The sequence below is a fragment of the Zonotrichia leucophrys genome, chromosome 18 (genome assembly GCF_028769735.1).
Source record: "Zonotrichia leucophrys gambelii isolate GWCS_2022_RI chromosome 18, RI_Zleu_2.0, whole genome shotgun sequence".
Lineage (NCBI taxonomy): Eukaryota > Metazoa > Chordata > Aves > Passeriformes > Passerellidae > Zonotrichia > Zonotrichia leucophrys.
This window is the reverse complement of record NC_088187.1, coordinates 778,138-789,421: the sequence shown is the minus strand read 5'-3', so window position 1 is coordinate 789,421 and position 11,284 is coordinate 778,138. Positions and strand designations below refer to the sequence as shown.

Genomic DNA, 11,284 nt, shown 5'->3' with positions numbered 1-11,284 from the left:
GCTGGGAGAGCAGGACTGGGAAAGGCTCTCCAGGTGCCTCCACCCCTGCCCCGCAGCGAGCCCTGTGGCCACGAGGGCACAGCCACCACAGCAGGGACACTTTGAGCTCAGAGCTTCTCCTGTGAGAACTGTCAGGCACCTGTGCCACCAGCTCCACGAGCAGCCTGCTCCCAGCCCTTCCCTCCCCATGCCAGGAACATGAGGAAGGTGGCACTGCTTCTCCTCCCCATCCCATCCCATCCCATCCCATCCCATCCCATCCCATCCCATCCCATCCCATCCCATCCCATCCCATCCCATCCCATCCCATCCCATCCCATCCCATCCCATCCCATCCCATCCCATCCCCCTGTTTGAGCTCCTTGTGGCAGGGCTGTCTGGGGCTCCTGGCTGGGCAAGGGCTCCCTCAGTTTGGTGAAGGATTCAGAGCAATAAAAATCACCATCACAACAGGATGCAGGTGTTTACAAGAACACTTGTGGTGCCTCTTGCATCTGGTTCTTCCCAGCACAAGCATCCCAGACACAGGATTTCAGCTCCATGGCTCTACCTGGGGTGCCTTCAACCTTTCCCAGAACAGCTCGAGCCAGGAAATCACCCAGGCATCAATCCAATGTCCCTGCCATGGCAGGGACACGTCCCACTGTCCCCAGGTGCTCCCAGCCCCAGTGTCCAGCCTGGCCTTGGGCACTGCAGGGATCCAGGGGCAGCCCCAGCTGCTCTGGGCACCCTCACAGAGGAATTTCTGCCAAGTGTCCCATCTAACCCTGCCCTGTAGCAGTTGAAAGTCACTCCCTTTGACCTGTCACTTCAGTTCTTTGTCCCAAGTCTCTCTTGGAGCCCCTGGAGGTTCTGGAGAGGGCTCTAAGGTCTCCCTGGAGTCTCTTCTCTAGGCTGAACAATTCCAATTCTCTCACCTTCCAAAAACACACTCTTGCTATCTCATTGCTGGGCTGTGCTTCTCTGATTCCTGCACACCAATATTGGAATTGCCCTCAGGAGCCAGTCCCGCTCCGTGTGCAGCTCTGGAGTCACCCTGGGGGTCCTGAGGGGAGCAGGCAGGGTGGGCTGTGCTCCCAGCCCTCCATTCCCCCTGCCTGGGGTGAGGGTGCTGCGGAGGTGTTGTGTCAGCACTGGGGCTTGGGGACCCTGCAAAGCCTGGGATTTCAGGGTATAGGGAAAATTGGGGTTCCCAGGGGTTTCAGAGCTGGTTTTGGTGGGATTTGCCTTGCTGGCATGCTCCTGCAAGCATGGAGAGGGGACAGCAGGGACCCTGCCCTGGGGGAGGTGGCTGTGCCCTGCTGCAGGGAGGTGGCATCAGGACCCAGTTAATTCTGGAGTGCCTTGTCCCAAATGATGCACAAAACCAGCCTTTACTCTGACTCTGAGTGCATTTGTAACCTTTACATGATTAAATCAGCTCTTTTATTAATCTGGGGAAGCTCAGTGAGGCAGAGCCGCCTGCCAAAAACGTGTGTGACCAAAGCCTTTGCTCAACCTCTGCTGGAGCCCTGGGTCAGCACTGTGCTGTGAGCTGGGTGACCTCTGGGCTCCTGTGTGTAAAGCCAAACACGGGTTTGGAACCAAACAGGCGTCCAAAGGCCACTCGTGCTCTGCTTCCCGGGGTGTTCCAAGCCACTTGTGCCATTGCCCAGCCCAGCTGTGCTCGGGGCTGGCACGGTGCCCTGCTCTCAGCGCAGGTGCCCATCCCGGGGGGGCTGCTGGCATCCCCTGGCACTCTGACATCCCCCAACATCCCCTGGAACCCCATATTCCCTGGCACCCCAATATCCCCTGGCACCTGCCTTCACCCTGACATCCCCCATCACCCCGACATCCCCATCACCCCGACATCCCCTGGCACCCCACCATCCCTCGACATGCCCCGTCCCCGCCCGTGCCCGGCTGTGCCCGCTGCGGGGCTGTGCCCGCGGGCTCCCGGCAGCCTCACGGGGCGGTTGGAGGTTCCGGTAACTGCCGCGGCGGGGCCGGTGGCGGTGGAGGCGAGCCCCGGGCAGGTGAGGGTGAGGAGGGTGAAGAATCCCTTCCTTTCTCTCTGAATGTCACGGCTCCGGCCGTACTCGTGCTGCTGGAAATGGAGCGGCTGAAGGCAGAGGCTTTCCCCTGCTCTCAGCAAAGCGGGGCCATGTCCTTGGCACGAGTGGCCCTGCTGTTCCCCTGGGGCTGTCACCTCCCGTGCCGATCCCCTGGGGCTGTCACCTCCCGTGCTGATCCTGGGGCTGTCACCTCCCGTGCCCATCCCCTGGGGCTGTCACCTCCCGTGCCCATCCCCTGGGGGCTGTCACCTCCCGTGTCCATCCCCTGGGGCTGTCACCTCCCGTGCTGATCCTGGGGCTGTCACCTCCCGTGCCCATCCCCTGGGGGCTGTCACCTCCCGTGTCCATCCCCTGGGGCTGTCACCTCCCGTGCTGTTCCCCTGGGGGCTGCCTCTGTCCTGTCCTGCCGAGCAGGAGCGCCCCCAGCGCTTTCCTGTGACTTGCACAGAGCCAGAGGGAGGAGTTAAAATCCACGCAGCCCTCCCAGGGCACTGCTGGCAGCGGTGCTGTCCGTGGCACCAAAACTCGAGCTCTTCCAGACTGTAAATTCCCTGTTTTCCGGGTGGCCGAGCACCAGAACGTGCCTTTGGCCCCAAGGCACTGAGTGCCCTGCCAGGAAGGTCCCGATGCAGGGGCCAGCTCACCTTTGTCCCCAGCTGGTGCAGATGTCACCATGGCTCCCGCGTCGCTTCCGCCAGGCTCTGATGGCAGCCAGCCCAAGGACTTCACCCGTGCCCTGCCATTCCAGCTGTCCATGGCCATCCTGGGTAAAGCTGCTCTGATTTTCCAGGGCTTTTCCCTAAGGGGAAGGAAAGGTTTCCAGAGGGGATCAGCCAACCTGTCCCTTGAACTTCCCAGGGCTTTTGGATCAGAAATCCCTGGATGCCTGCTCTGCTGTGAATGGTCACTGGGCGTTCCTGGTCAGGCGGGTCCGGGAGGACAAGGCGTGTCAGAACACAGTCCAGAAGAACCTCCTGCAGATGCAGGTGGGACACCTGGGCTCCTGCCATCATTATGCACTTTAAAACCAGAGGGGTTTGGTGCTGCCCAAGCTGTTATATGGGAACTCCTGTACCAGAGGCTGCAACCCAACTCTGCCATGGCCCTTCCACCTCCAGAGCAAAGTCAGGTGACATTTCACACTGTCACAAGAACAGCTTTCAGTCTCCTTTAGAGAGCCTGAGACTAAAAATGCGTCCAAGCATTCTTCAGAACAGCAGACTTTGGTCACAATGAAAATTTCCAGAGGTGGGGGAGGTTGGGCAGAGCTACAACAGCTCCCAGGCCAGCTCAGGATTGAGCTCCACATGCTCCACACAGGGCAAGGGAAATGCAAAGGGTCTGTGAGGAGCTGGGGGCCATGGCTGGAACACAGCAATGCAGAACTCCTGGGACTGGCCTGGCCTGGCCAGCAGGACCTGCCACAGAGTCAGGTGTGAAGGAGCCTCCCCCAAGAGACAGTCTGGACTCAGCTCTGTGCTGGCCTTCACAAAAGGCTTCAGGGAAGGTTTCACAGGCTAAAAACGAATCTCGAGTGTTGACTGAGGTGTTTTGAGAGCCTCCCATCTCAGTGGGTTTGGATTCTGAATCAACTGAGTGCCTGCCAAAGATGAGATGAGCTCAAAATTTTGCTGCTTATTAAAAGCTTAAGACTAGAGTGTGGAAAAAAAAATAATAAAAAGCAATTATTTTTCACCTGAAGTTAAACCTGAGGTGGATAGAGTGCTAAATGTAAGCCAGGTCTCAATGAGAAGGCAGAGTGTGCAGCTCAGCCTTGCAGGAGCCCCAGCATCTGAGGAGAGGAGCAGCACACCCTGCCAGCGTGGGCTCTGCAGTGACTCCTGCCTCTGTTGGTTTATTCCAGGAGTTGTGTCCTAGAAAAACCATGCCAAACTATGCTAAAAGAGTCGATGTGCAAATTCCCCAGCTAAATGATGAGGGTGAGGTCACTGAAGTGAAGGACAAGGAGCAGAAGAAGAGGCGTAAATCCAAGGTTTGTTGGATGCTGCATGTCAGTGTTTGGGGAGGAGAGAGACAGCTCGTGGGAGACAGCACAGTGAATTTGGAATTGCTTTGTTCTTTCCCACTCCTGCCTTTGGATTGCCCCATCCTGAGCAGATCATAGGGACCAGGGCTCGCTCAGCAACTTCCCACAAGGGAGGGAGCTGGGGACACATTTCCAAACTTCTGCCTCATCCCTGTGTGTCTCCAGCCAGGGCACAATCCTGGGGCCAGGGCTCTCTTCCCTCAGAATAAAGGGTGCAGCCCTCAGGGCTTCCATTTATGTCACAGAACACAGCCTGGGAACAACCCTGGACTAAGCAGGGTCTTGCTGCACTCTGGTTTTCCTTACTCTGGGCTCATCCCTAGAGCTGCTAGGTTCAATACTATGGAATAATGCTGCATTCCTGCCTCTCTGAGTTACTTTTCTTTATTTCTCTTGCCATCAGACAGAGGATTTGGGTCTGCAGGAAGCCTATCGGGAACTGAAAACTGACAAGATCGAGCTGGAGGAGAGGAATGTGTTCTGTGGCCCCTACAAGACCCGTGTCCTCATGGAGCAGTGAGTAGAGTGCCCAGCTGCAGGGCCAAGAGCAGCTCTAGGAAAGCTGTGATCCCTGTGATCCTCCTCCTGGATGGTTGAAGGGTCCCTCAGCATCAGTATTAAGAAATCTCCATTTTTTAAATAAAGGTGTCAAGATAAGCTGTTTTTAAAGGAATAAGGGTTGGTGATCCATGGTGTATCCCAAGGGATATGGGGCTGGGAGGAGCCCTCGCCCCTCTGCCCACCCTGATACAAAGGGATGTGCAGATTTAGGGGCTGTGGCGGTGCCCTGCAAAGGATTCACCAGCAGAGCTCTGCCCACATGCCCAGCTGAAGGCAGGGCAGTGCTGAGCCAGGTCTGCAGCTGGCTAAACTCACCCAGGCACCGTCCCTGGCAGGTGTGACAGGACAAGGAGAGCCCACTACAGTGGTGGGCACTGGGTGGCTGCTGGCAGCAGGAGGCTGAGGCTGCTCCGAGTGCCGGGAGGGAAGGAGGAGCTGCTGCTGCACGGCCATGCCGGGCTCATCAGAGCCCTGTGCCTGCGCGAGGACAGAGGGATCCTGCTCAGCAGCGCCAGCCTGGAGCTCAGCATCAGGTGAGCTGGGACTGTGCCAGGACACCCAGCCTGCCACACTGGGGGGAGAGGGAAGGACAGGGGCAAACGTTAATGCTGAGCCTGACCTGACCGCTGCAACTGCTCTGACACCTCAGTGGAACAGCTCCTGATTTTAACCTGGTGTGGGGAGCAGAGTTGGGCACGATAAATAGGAAATAATAATGGAACCACATGGAAGGAACCTAAAGTTCTCCTCTCTGCAGGTGCTGGAATATTCACAGTGGGGCCTGTGTGAGAACCTTCACGGGTCACTATGCGACCATCACCTGCCTGCATTCCCACCAGGAGCACCTGGTGTCAGGATCTGGGGATGGTATGGTGAAAGGTGAGAGCACTGGGAGCTGGGGATGGCGTGGTGAAAGGTGAGGGACAGGAGCACTGGGAGCTGGGGATGGCATGGGGAAAGGGGAGGGACAGGAGCACTGGGATCCCCCCGCCACAGGGAATCACTGCAGAACCATGGGCAGGGGGCTGGGGAGAGTGGCACACCGGAGACATGTGCACACACAGTCTCTGATTGTGTCAGGGACTAAATTCTCATAATTTCTGCTTTTATTCAGAATTAATGGCTTTGTGGCTGTAATGCCATCCCAACTCTTGGGCAAGTGGCATCACCTTTCAGCTTTGCCCAATGTTTCCTTATAGAATAAAGGTGGAAAAGATGTGCTTTTTGTGGACTTCACATTTAAATTGTTTGCCATGCAATTATGGTTTTTAAGCCAGCACTCAGCTCCTCACAGAGCTGCAGGTACAAGGTGCGACTGTAATCCAATAGTATTTTTAATGCATGTTGTACTCCCAAAACTCATCACTGGGGCAGATGCATTTTTAGTTCTCCTTGTTGCCCTAGCAGTGTGGAGCCTGGAGAGTGGGAAATGCCTCAGGACCCTGATGCACAGCAGCCCTGTGGGGGCAGTGAGGATGGACGGGACCCACGTGGTCAGTGGGGGCCACCGAGGGCTGGTGAAGGTCTGGAGTGCTGAGACAGGGGCTCTGATCAAGGTGAGTTTCCTCTGGGGTGGATAATTCTGTGCTAAATGGTCACAACTCTCTGCTAGTTCATCACGGGTTTTTGCATTTGCCAAAGACTTTCTAAACAAGAAAATAATCCCATGTAATAAAGATGGGAAAGGGATGTAATTCCATGCCAGGAGCTCAGCAGCAGCACCAAGCCCACAACATTTCAGTGACTATAAAACAATCACAGTTATCCATGGGGGGCACTGGTACAATACCACTGTGAAACCATGTCAGCCTGGCGTCCTGAAAGCTATGGGACACCTCAGACAGATTTACATCCCCATTACTGATGTATTGCACCTTTTGTTTTTACTTTGCAGACATTAGAGAGGCACCAAGGCCCAGTTCTCTGCTTGTCCTTTGACCAGTGGCACCTCGTCACAGGGGGCAGTGATGGATATGCCCTGGGATGGAGCATGCTGGGAAAATTCAGGAGATGCCTGATGGCTTTCTTCCATCCCAAGTAGGAATCAGATGTGTTTCAAGTTGTATTCAACAGTGGACTGAAACTGTAAAGAAAAAGTGCCCCTTACAGGACCAGAAAATGCCTTAATTACCATTCTGAGGATTTGAAATATCCCCACTTGCACCAATCTTTATCTCAAAGGCTCTGTCAGGCACCCTGTGGTCAGAAGCAGCATTTTCAGTTAAGACCTGGAACAGCTGACATGCAAATCCATAACCCTTTATCACAACTAGGCATGACTAAAGGCAGACAGAGCACAGTCCAGTATTGCAAGGATCCCCCGCTGTGTGCCACAGGGTGTCACATCACCTGGGCAGGAATAGAGGTGGCTCAGTTTCATGCTGGCCAACTGCGTGTTACGCCATCCTCTCAGACTTGAATTGTATCTAGAACTGTGAAAACTGGAGAATCGTATGGTTTCATTGATTTTCCTGGACATAAAACTGAAATTTCAAATGCAGCAGATGGCCACGACCATATGGTTGCTATGGGGAGCATGGAATCACAGAATCCCAGGATGGTTTGGGTTGGAAGGGACCTTAAAGATCACCTCATTCCAACCCCCTGCCATGGCAGGGACACCTTCCAGAGGGGGATGCACTGGGCTGTTGGTTTGGACATGGAATGATCCGGGAGGTCTCTGTCAGACCTTTGCAATGCCCTGATCAGCTCCTCAGTGCAGGCTGATGCTGCAGCCAGAGCTCTGCTTCCCCTGCAGGCTGAAGGAGCTCGCTGACCATTTCTCCCTGTGCAAGCACCATGGAAGTGCCAACTGGCCTGGTGTGTTTTCAGGGAAGTGCTGTCCCTGGAGTTCCTGTACCTCCGAGTCATCAGTGGCTGTGCTGATGGATGCATTCGGATATTCAACTTCCTGACTGGCACCTGCCTCCGAGTGCTGGAGCCCGGCGGCAGCGGGGACCCCGTGTCTGCTCTCTGTGTCGCAGGAAACAGGTGGGTGACAGCTGCTGCCAGCAGGCTCTGGCCCAGATTTTATGGATTACACTGAAATTTAAGGAACTGTGTGGTTTTCCTTCTTACAAATAACTTTTAAAGGGCTCCACTATTTATTAACTGCTTCAATAATCTGGTTTAGTTCACAGTGGCTGAAAAGATTTCCTTAGTCTCTTCAGCAATGTACAATTTCCTATTTCTCTACAGCTGAAGATACAGACCCAACTGTAAAGCTGAATTCAGAAATTCTTAGGAGGTTGGAGAATCAAGCCAATACCCTGCCTGTTCTCTGACCTACAGCCTCTTTGTAAAGGCCAATAATGAGAAATCCTTCCAGGTTCATTCACTTTTGCACCTCTAACTAAAGGTGGCTCCCAGTTACTGTGGAAGCAATGGGTAAAGCATTGCTGTGGTTTGAGTGCTGGGTTGGCCACACTCTAAAACACAGCAATAAATGGGCAGCTATGAAGAAATTAACGCCATCCCAACCAGACCAGCACAGCCCTTCAATCCACAATTAGATGTCCCTGGCAATATGGTATTTGTAGTTAGGTACTTCCATCCTTCAGCACTACTCTGATCTGGCTCTGTCCACTGCTGGAAATTTTCATCCCAATTATTTTTAAATTAATTTTGCCATGGAGCTGAATGAAAAGAGCACCAGAGACTCACACAGAGCACAAGTTAAACTGTGCAGTGTCTGATTGATGGGGTCAATTGCTGCTGCTCCTTCCAGGACAGATGCTGATCTCGGATCTGCTGGAGGCCCTGGGGTTTGTGTTGTACAGGAGCCCCTCAGGCAGGACCTGCTGTGTCTGTGATTGCTGTGCTTTCATGGCTCTCCCCTCCCTCCTGCAGGGTGGTGACCAACTCCCCCAGCAGGCTGCTGCTGCTCCAGTTCGAGGAGGTGGCATGGGACTATTCCCTGCCCGCTGACAGAGAGGTGCCGAAGCAGGACAGGAGGTCCCAGAAGGGGAAGCGCCAGGGCACCAGTGCAGAGCCACAGCGAGCTGCAGACAAGTCCTCAAAATCTCGCCAGAGACCAAAGAGCCATGGAAGACCCAAAAGTATCACACTGAGCTTCTTTTCTGGCTTTTCTAAACTGAGTAACAAACCAAGCAGCCACTGCCTCCAGCCCAGCCAATATTCAGACCCTCTGCTGTTGTCAAGAGCAGATGTGCTGTTCCATTTCAATGGTTCTGTCATTTTCTAGGCTTCTGTGGAACCTTTCTGCCTCTTTACAAGGGTTTGGTGTAACTTCAACACATTTTTCAAGACAGGCACTGTCATTTTCCAACTGAGTAAGACAGAAATCAGTAGTAGTATTCATATTCGCACAGCTGGTGGGCTTGGAAACACGCTGCTGATTCAGGGCTTGAATTATTCATTGCAAACACCCGGGAAAGTGAGAGAACACCTACATTCAGGGTCTGCCATCACTGGGAAAGGCAACTGCCCAGAAACAGGCACCTTTTCAATTGTAACACAGTGATGTTATTTCGTTTTTAGTCAGAGCTATTCAATGCAGCGTGATGACAAATCCTCCAGCCACAAACTGAGTATTGCAGATGAAGTGATGGGCTGGGAAAAGGTTCCTGCTGTCCAGGCCAGCAGATGCCAACTGATGCTCTGCTCGGTAAAAGACAGGACCCAGGGAATGGCTGGAGCTGGGCCAGGGAGGGTCAGGCTGAGATCAGGAAAGGTTCTTCCCCAGAGGGTGCTGGCACTGCCCAGGCTGCCCAGGGAATGGGCACAGCCCTGAGGCTGCCAGAGCTCCAGGGGCCTTTGGACAGCACTGCCAGGGATGCCCAGGGTGGGATTGCTGGGCAGGGCCAAGGGCTGCTCTGGATGATCACAGTGGGTCCCTCCCAACTCAGTTATTCTGTGATTCTCTGACTCTGTGCTCTGCACTGTGTGGGAAAGCCTCTCAACCCCAAATGTGTTGCTTTGTTTCTGGCTACAGGTGATGAAGCTGAACATGGCTCTGCTTCCCCTGCAGCTGAGGAGTCAGAGGCCACTGTGGAGTGCGAGCTGCCCCAGAGAGACCCAAGGAGTCCCATGTCCCCTGACAAGTTCCTGCTGACCATCGGCACGCTGCAGAGCTCCTGCAGGGCCGGCGGTGGCAGCCGCAGCCCCAGCCTGCTCTCTGCCAGGGCCAGGGCAGCCCGGCAGCAGCAGCAGCGCCCCGGGCAGCTGCCCATGCCCAGGATGGCCCTGCAGCACCAGGAGGAGCGGGCAGCCCAGATCCGGCGTGCCAGGCTGCACAGCCATTCGTTGGCCATGACAAAAACCTCAATTCCCTTTGAAACCAAACTGCTGCGGCTCAGGCTGGAGAACTCTCTGCACAGCCCCGCTGTGAAATCCTCCATCCCTGCTCCCCGTGTTGTACGTCCCAAGCTCTGTGTCTCGCTGGGAAAAAGGAGAACTCCCAGTGGCCGTGGGAAAGACACTCCTGGTCCCAAAGACAGGCATCAGCTCATCAATCTCTGCGCAGCTTCTTCAGAGCTGATCCAACCAACACCTGGCACGGCTGCAGAGATGAGGAATGGAGGTCCCAGGAGAATAAAGCCCTCCTGTGCCTACACTTCCTGCAGGGACAGTGGGCTCAGGCTCCTGACAGCAGAGCAGGAGCTGCGTGAGGCAGCTGTGGCAGCTCAGCACCAGGCACAGCAGGCAAAGCCCACGGAACACAAAGACAGAGCCAGAAAGAAAGCCTGGCTGAGGAAAATTAAAGGCCTACCTGTGGATTCTTTTACTGGGGAGAGGAAAACACCTGCTCCAGAACTTGGGCATAACACATTTATCTGAGGTGATCCCCAGGTCTAGCCAACAGCCACAACCTGGGGTCTAGTGTCCAGCTGAGTCTGCCATGTGGCTTTAAGTATAAAATACAGATATATTCATTTATATACATTTAAGTATATTTAGTTTATTTAAGTGTACTCCCTGTGGTTTTAAAAACCAGTATAAAACACTGCTCCACTGTAAGTTTTCCTAAGAAATATTGTTGGTATATTCAGCCATTTGTCAAGGCAGTGAATGGACTGAGCCCTCTCCTGGATGTAACTCCCTAAGCCTGCTGTTGTTACTAACATGGCACTGTCTGACACCAGCACAGCTCAGGATGGGCTCAATCCTGTGAGAACAATAATAAAAACTTCTTATCAGAACTTCTGTGGATTGATTACGGTGTAGAAGCTGAAGATGTGTGGACTGAAATCCGATGGATCAGTGGCACAAAGTCTGCTTGGAGGCCAGTAACTGGGGTTGATCTGGGTCTGATTTTGTTTAACATCACCATTAATTAATGCCCCGGACCACGGGCAGGGTGCCCTGAGGTGTCACTGACCCCAGAGGTGCTGCCAAACCGAGGGACCCGGCCAGGCTGGACAGAGCTGAGGGAACCCTGGGGAGGTTCAGCAGGGAAGCTCCAGTGCTACTCTGGGGAGGAACAGCTCCAGCCCCAGGAGCTGTGGGAAGCAGCTTAGACTTCATGTCTATGAAATGCAAAATGGGGTAAGGGGGTCAATCTCCCCATTTCTGTGGATAAATGCCTACATGTACTTGATTGTGCAAGGTCTCCTGTCCATGGCAGGGGGGTGGAACTGGATGGTCTTCAGGGTTTCTT

At 54.2% G+C, this 11,284-nt stretch overlaps 1 protein-coding gene across 1 annotated transcript; it reads left to right on the top strand.

Annotated features, from left to right (window-relative positions):
- The first annotated feature begins 1,880 nt into the window (after positions 1-1,880).
- LOC135455549 (F-box/WD repeat-containing protein 10-like) lies at positions 1,881-10,464 on the top strand. The gene is made up of 12 exons (XM_064728879.1): positions 1,881-2,018; positions 2,506-2,599; positions 2,862-3,043; positions 3,922-4,050; positions 4,508-4,620; positions 5,001-5,198; positions 5,423-5,544; positions 6,073-6,221; positions 6,560-6,702; positions 7,498-7,656; positions 8,515-8,723; positions 9,656-10,464. The coding sequence occupies exons 1-12, from the start codon at positions 1,881-1,883 to the stop codon at positions 10,462-10,464; spliced, it is 2,445 nt and encodes an 814-aa protein (XP_064584949.1).
- Positions 10,465-11,284: the final 820 nt, after the last annotated feature.

Excerpts from the sequence above, each read along its gene's own strand:
- LOC135455549 (XM_064728879.1), top strand. The coding sequence starts at position 1,881 with ATGCCCCGTCCCCGCCCGTGCCCGGCTGTGCCCGCTGCGGGGCTGTGC. Across the intron at positions 4,621-5,000 it reads ACCCGTGTCCTCATGGAGCA|GTGTGACAGGACAAGGAGAG; the intron begins GTGAGTAGAGTG and ends CGTCCCTGGCAG. Across the intron at positions 6,703-7,497 it reads ATGGCTTTCTTCCATCCCAA|GGAAGTGCTGTCCCTGGAGT; the intron begins GTAGGAATCAGA and ends GTGTGTTTTCAG.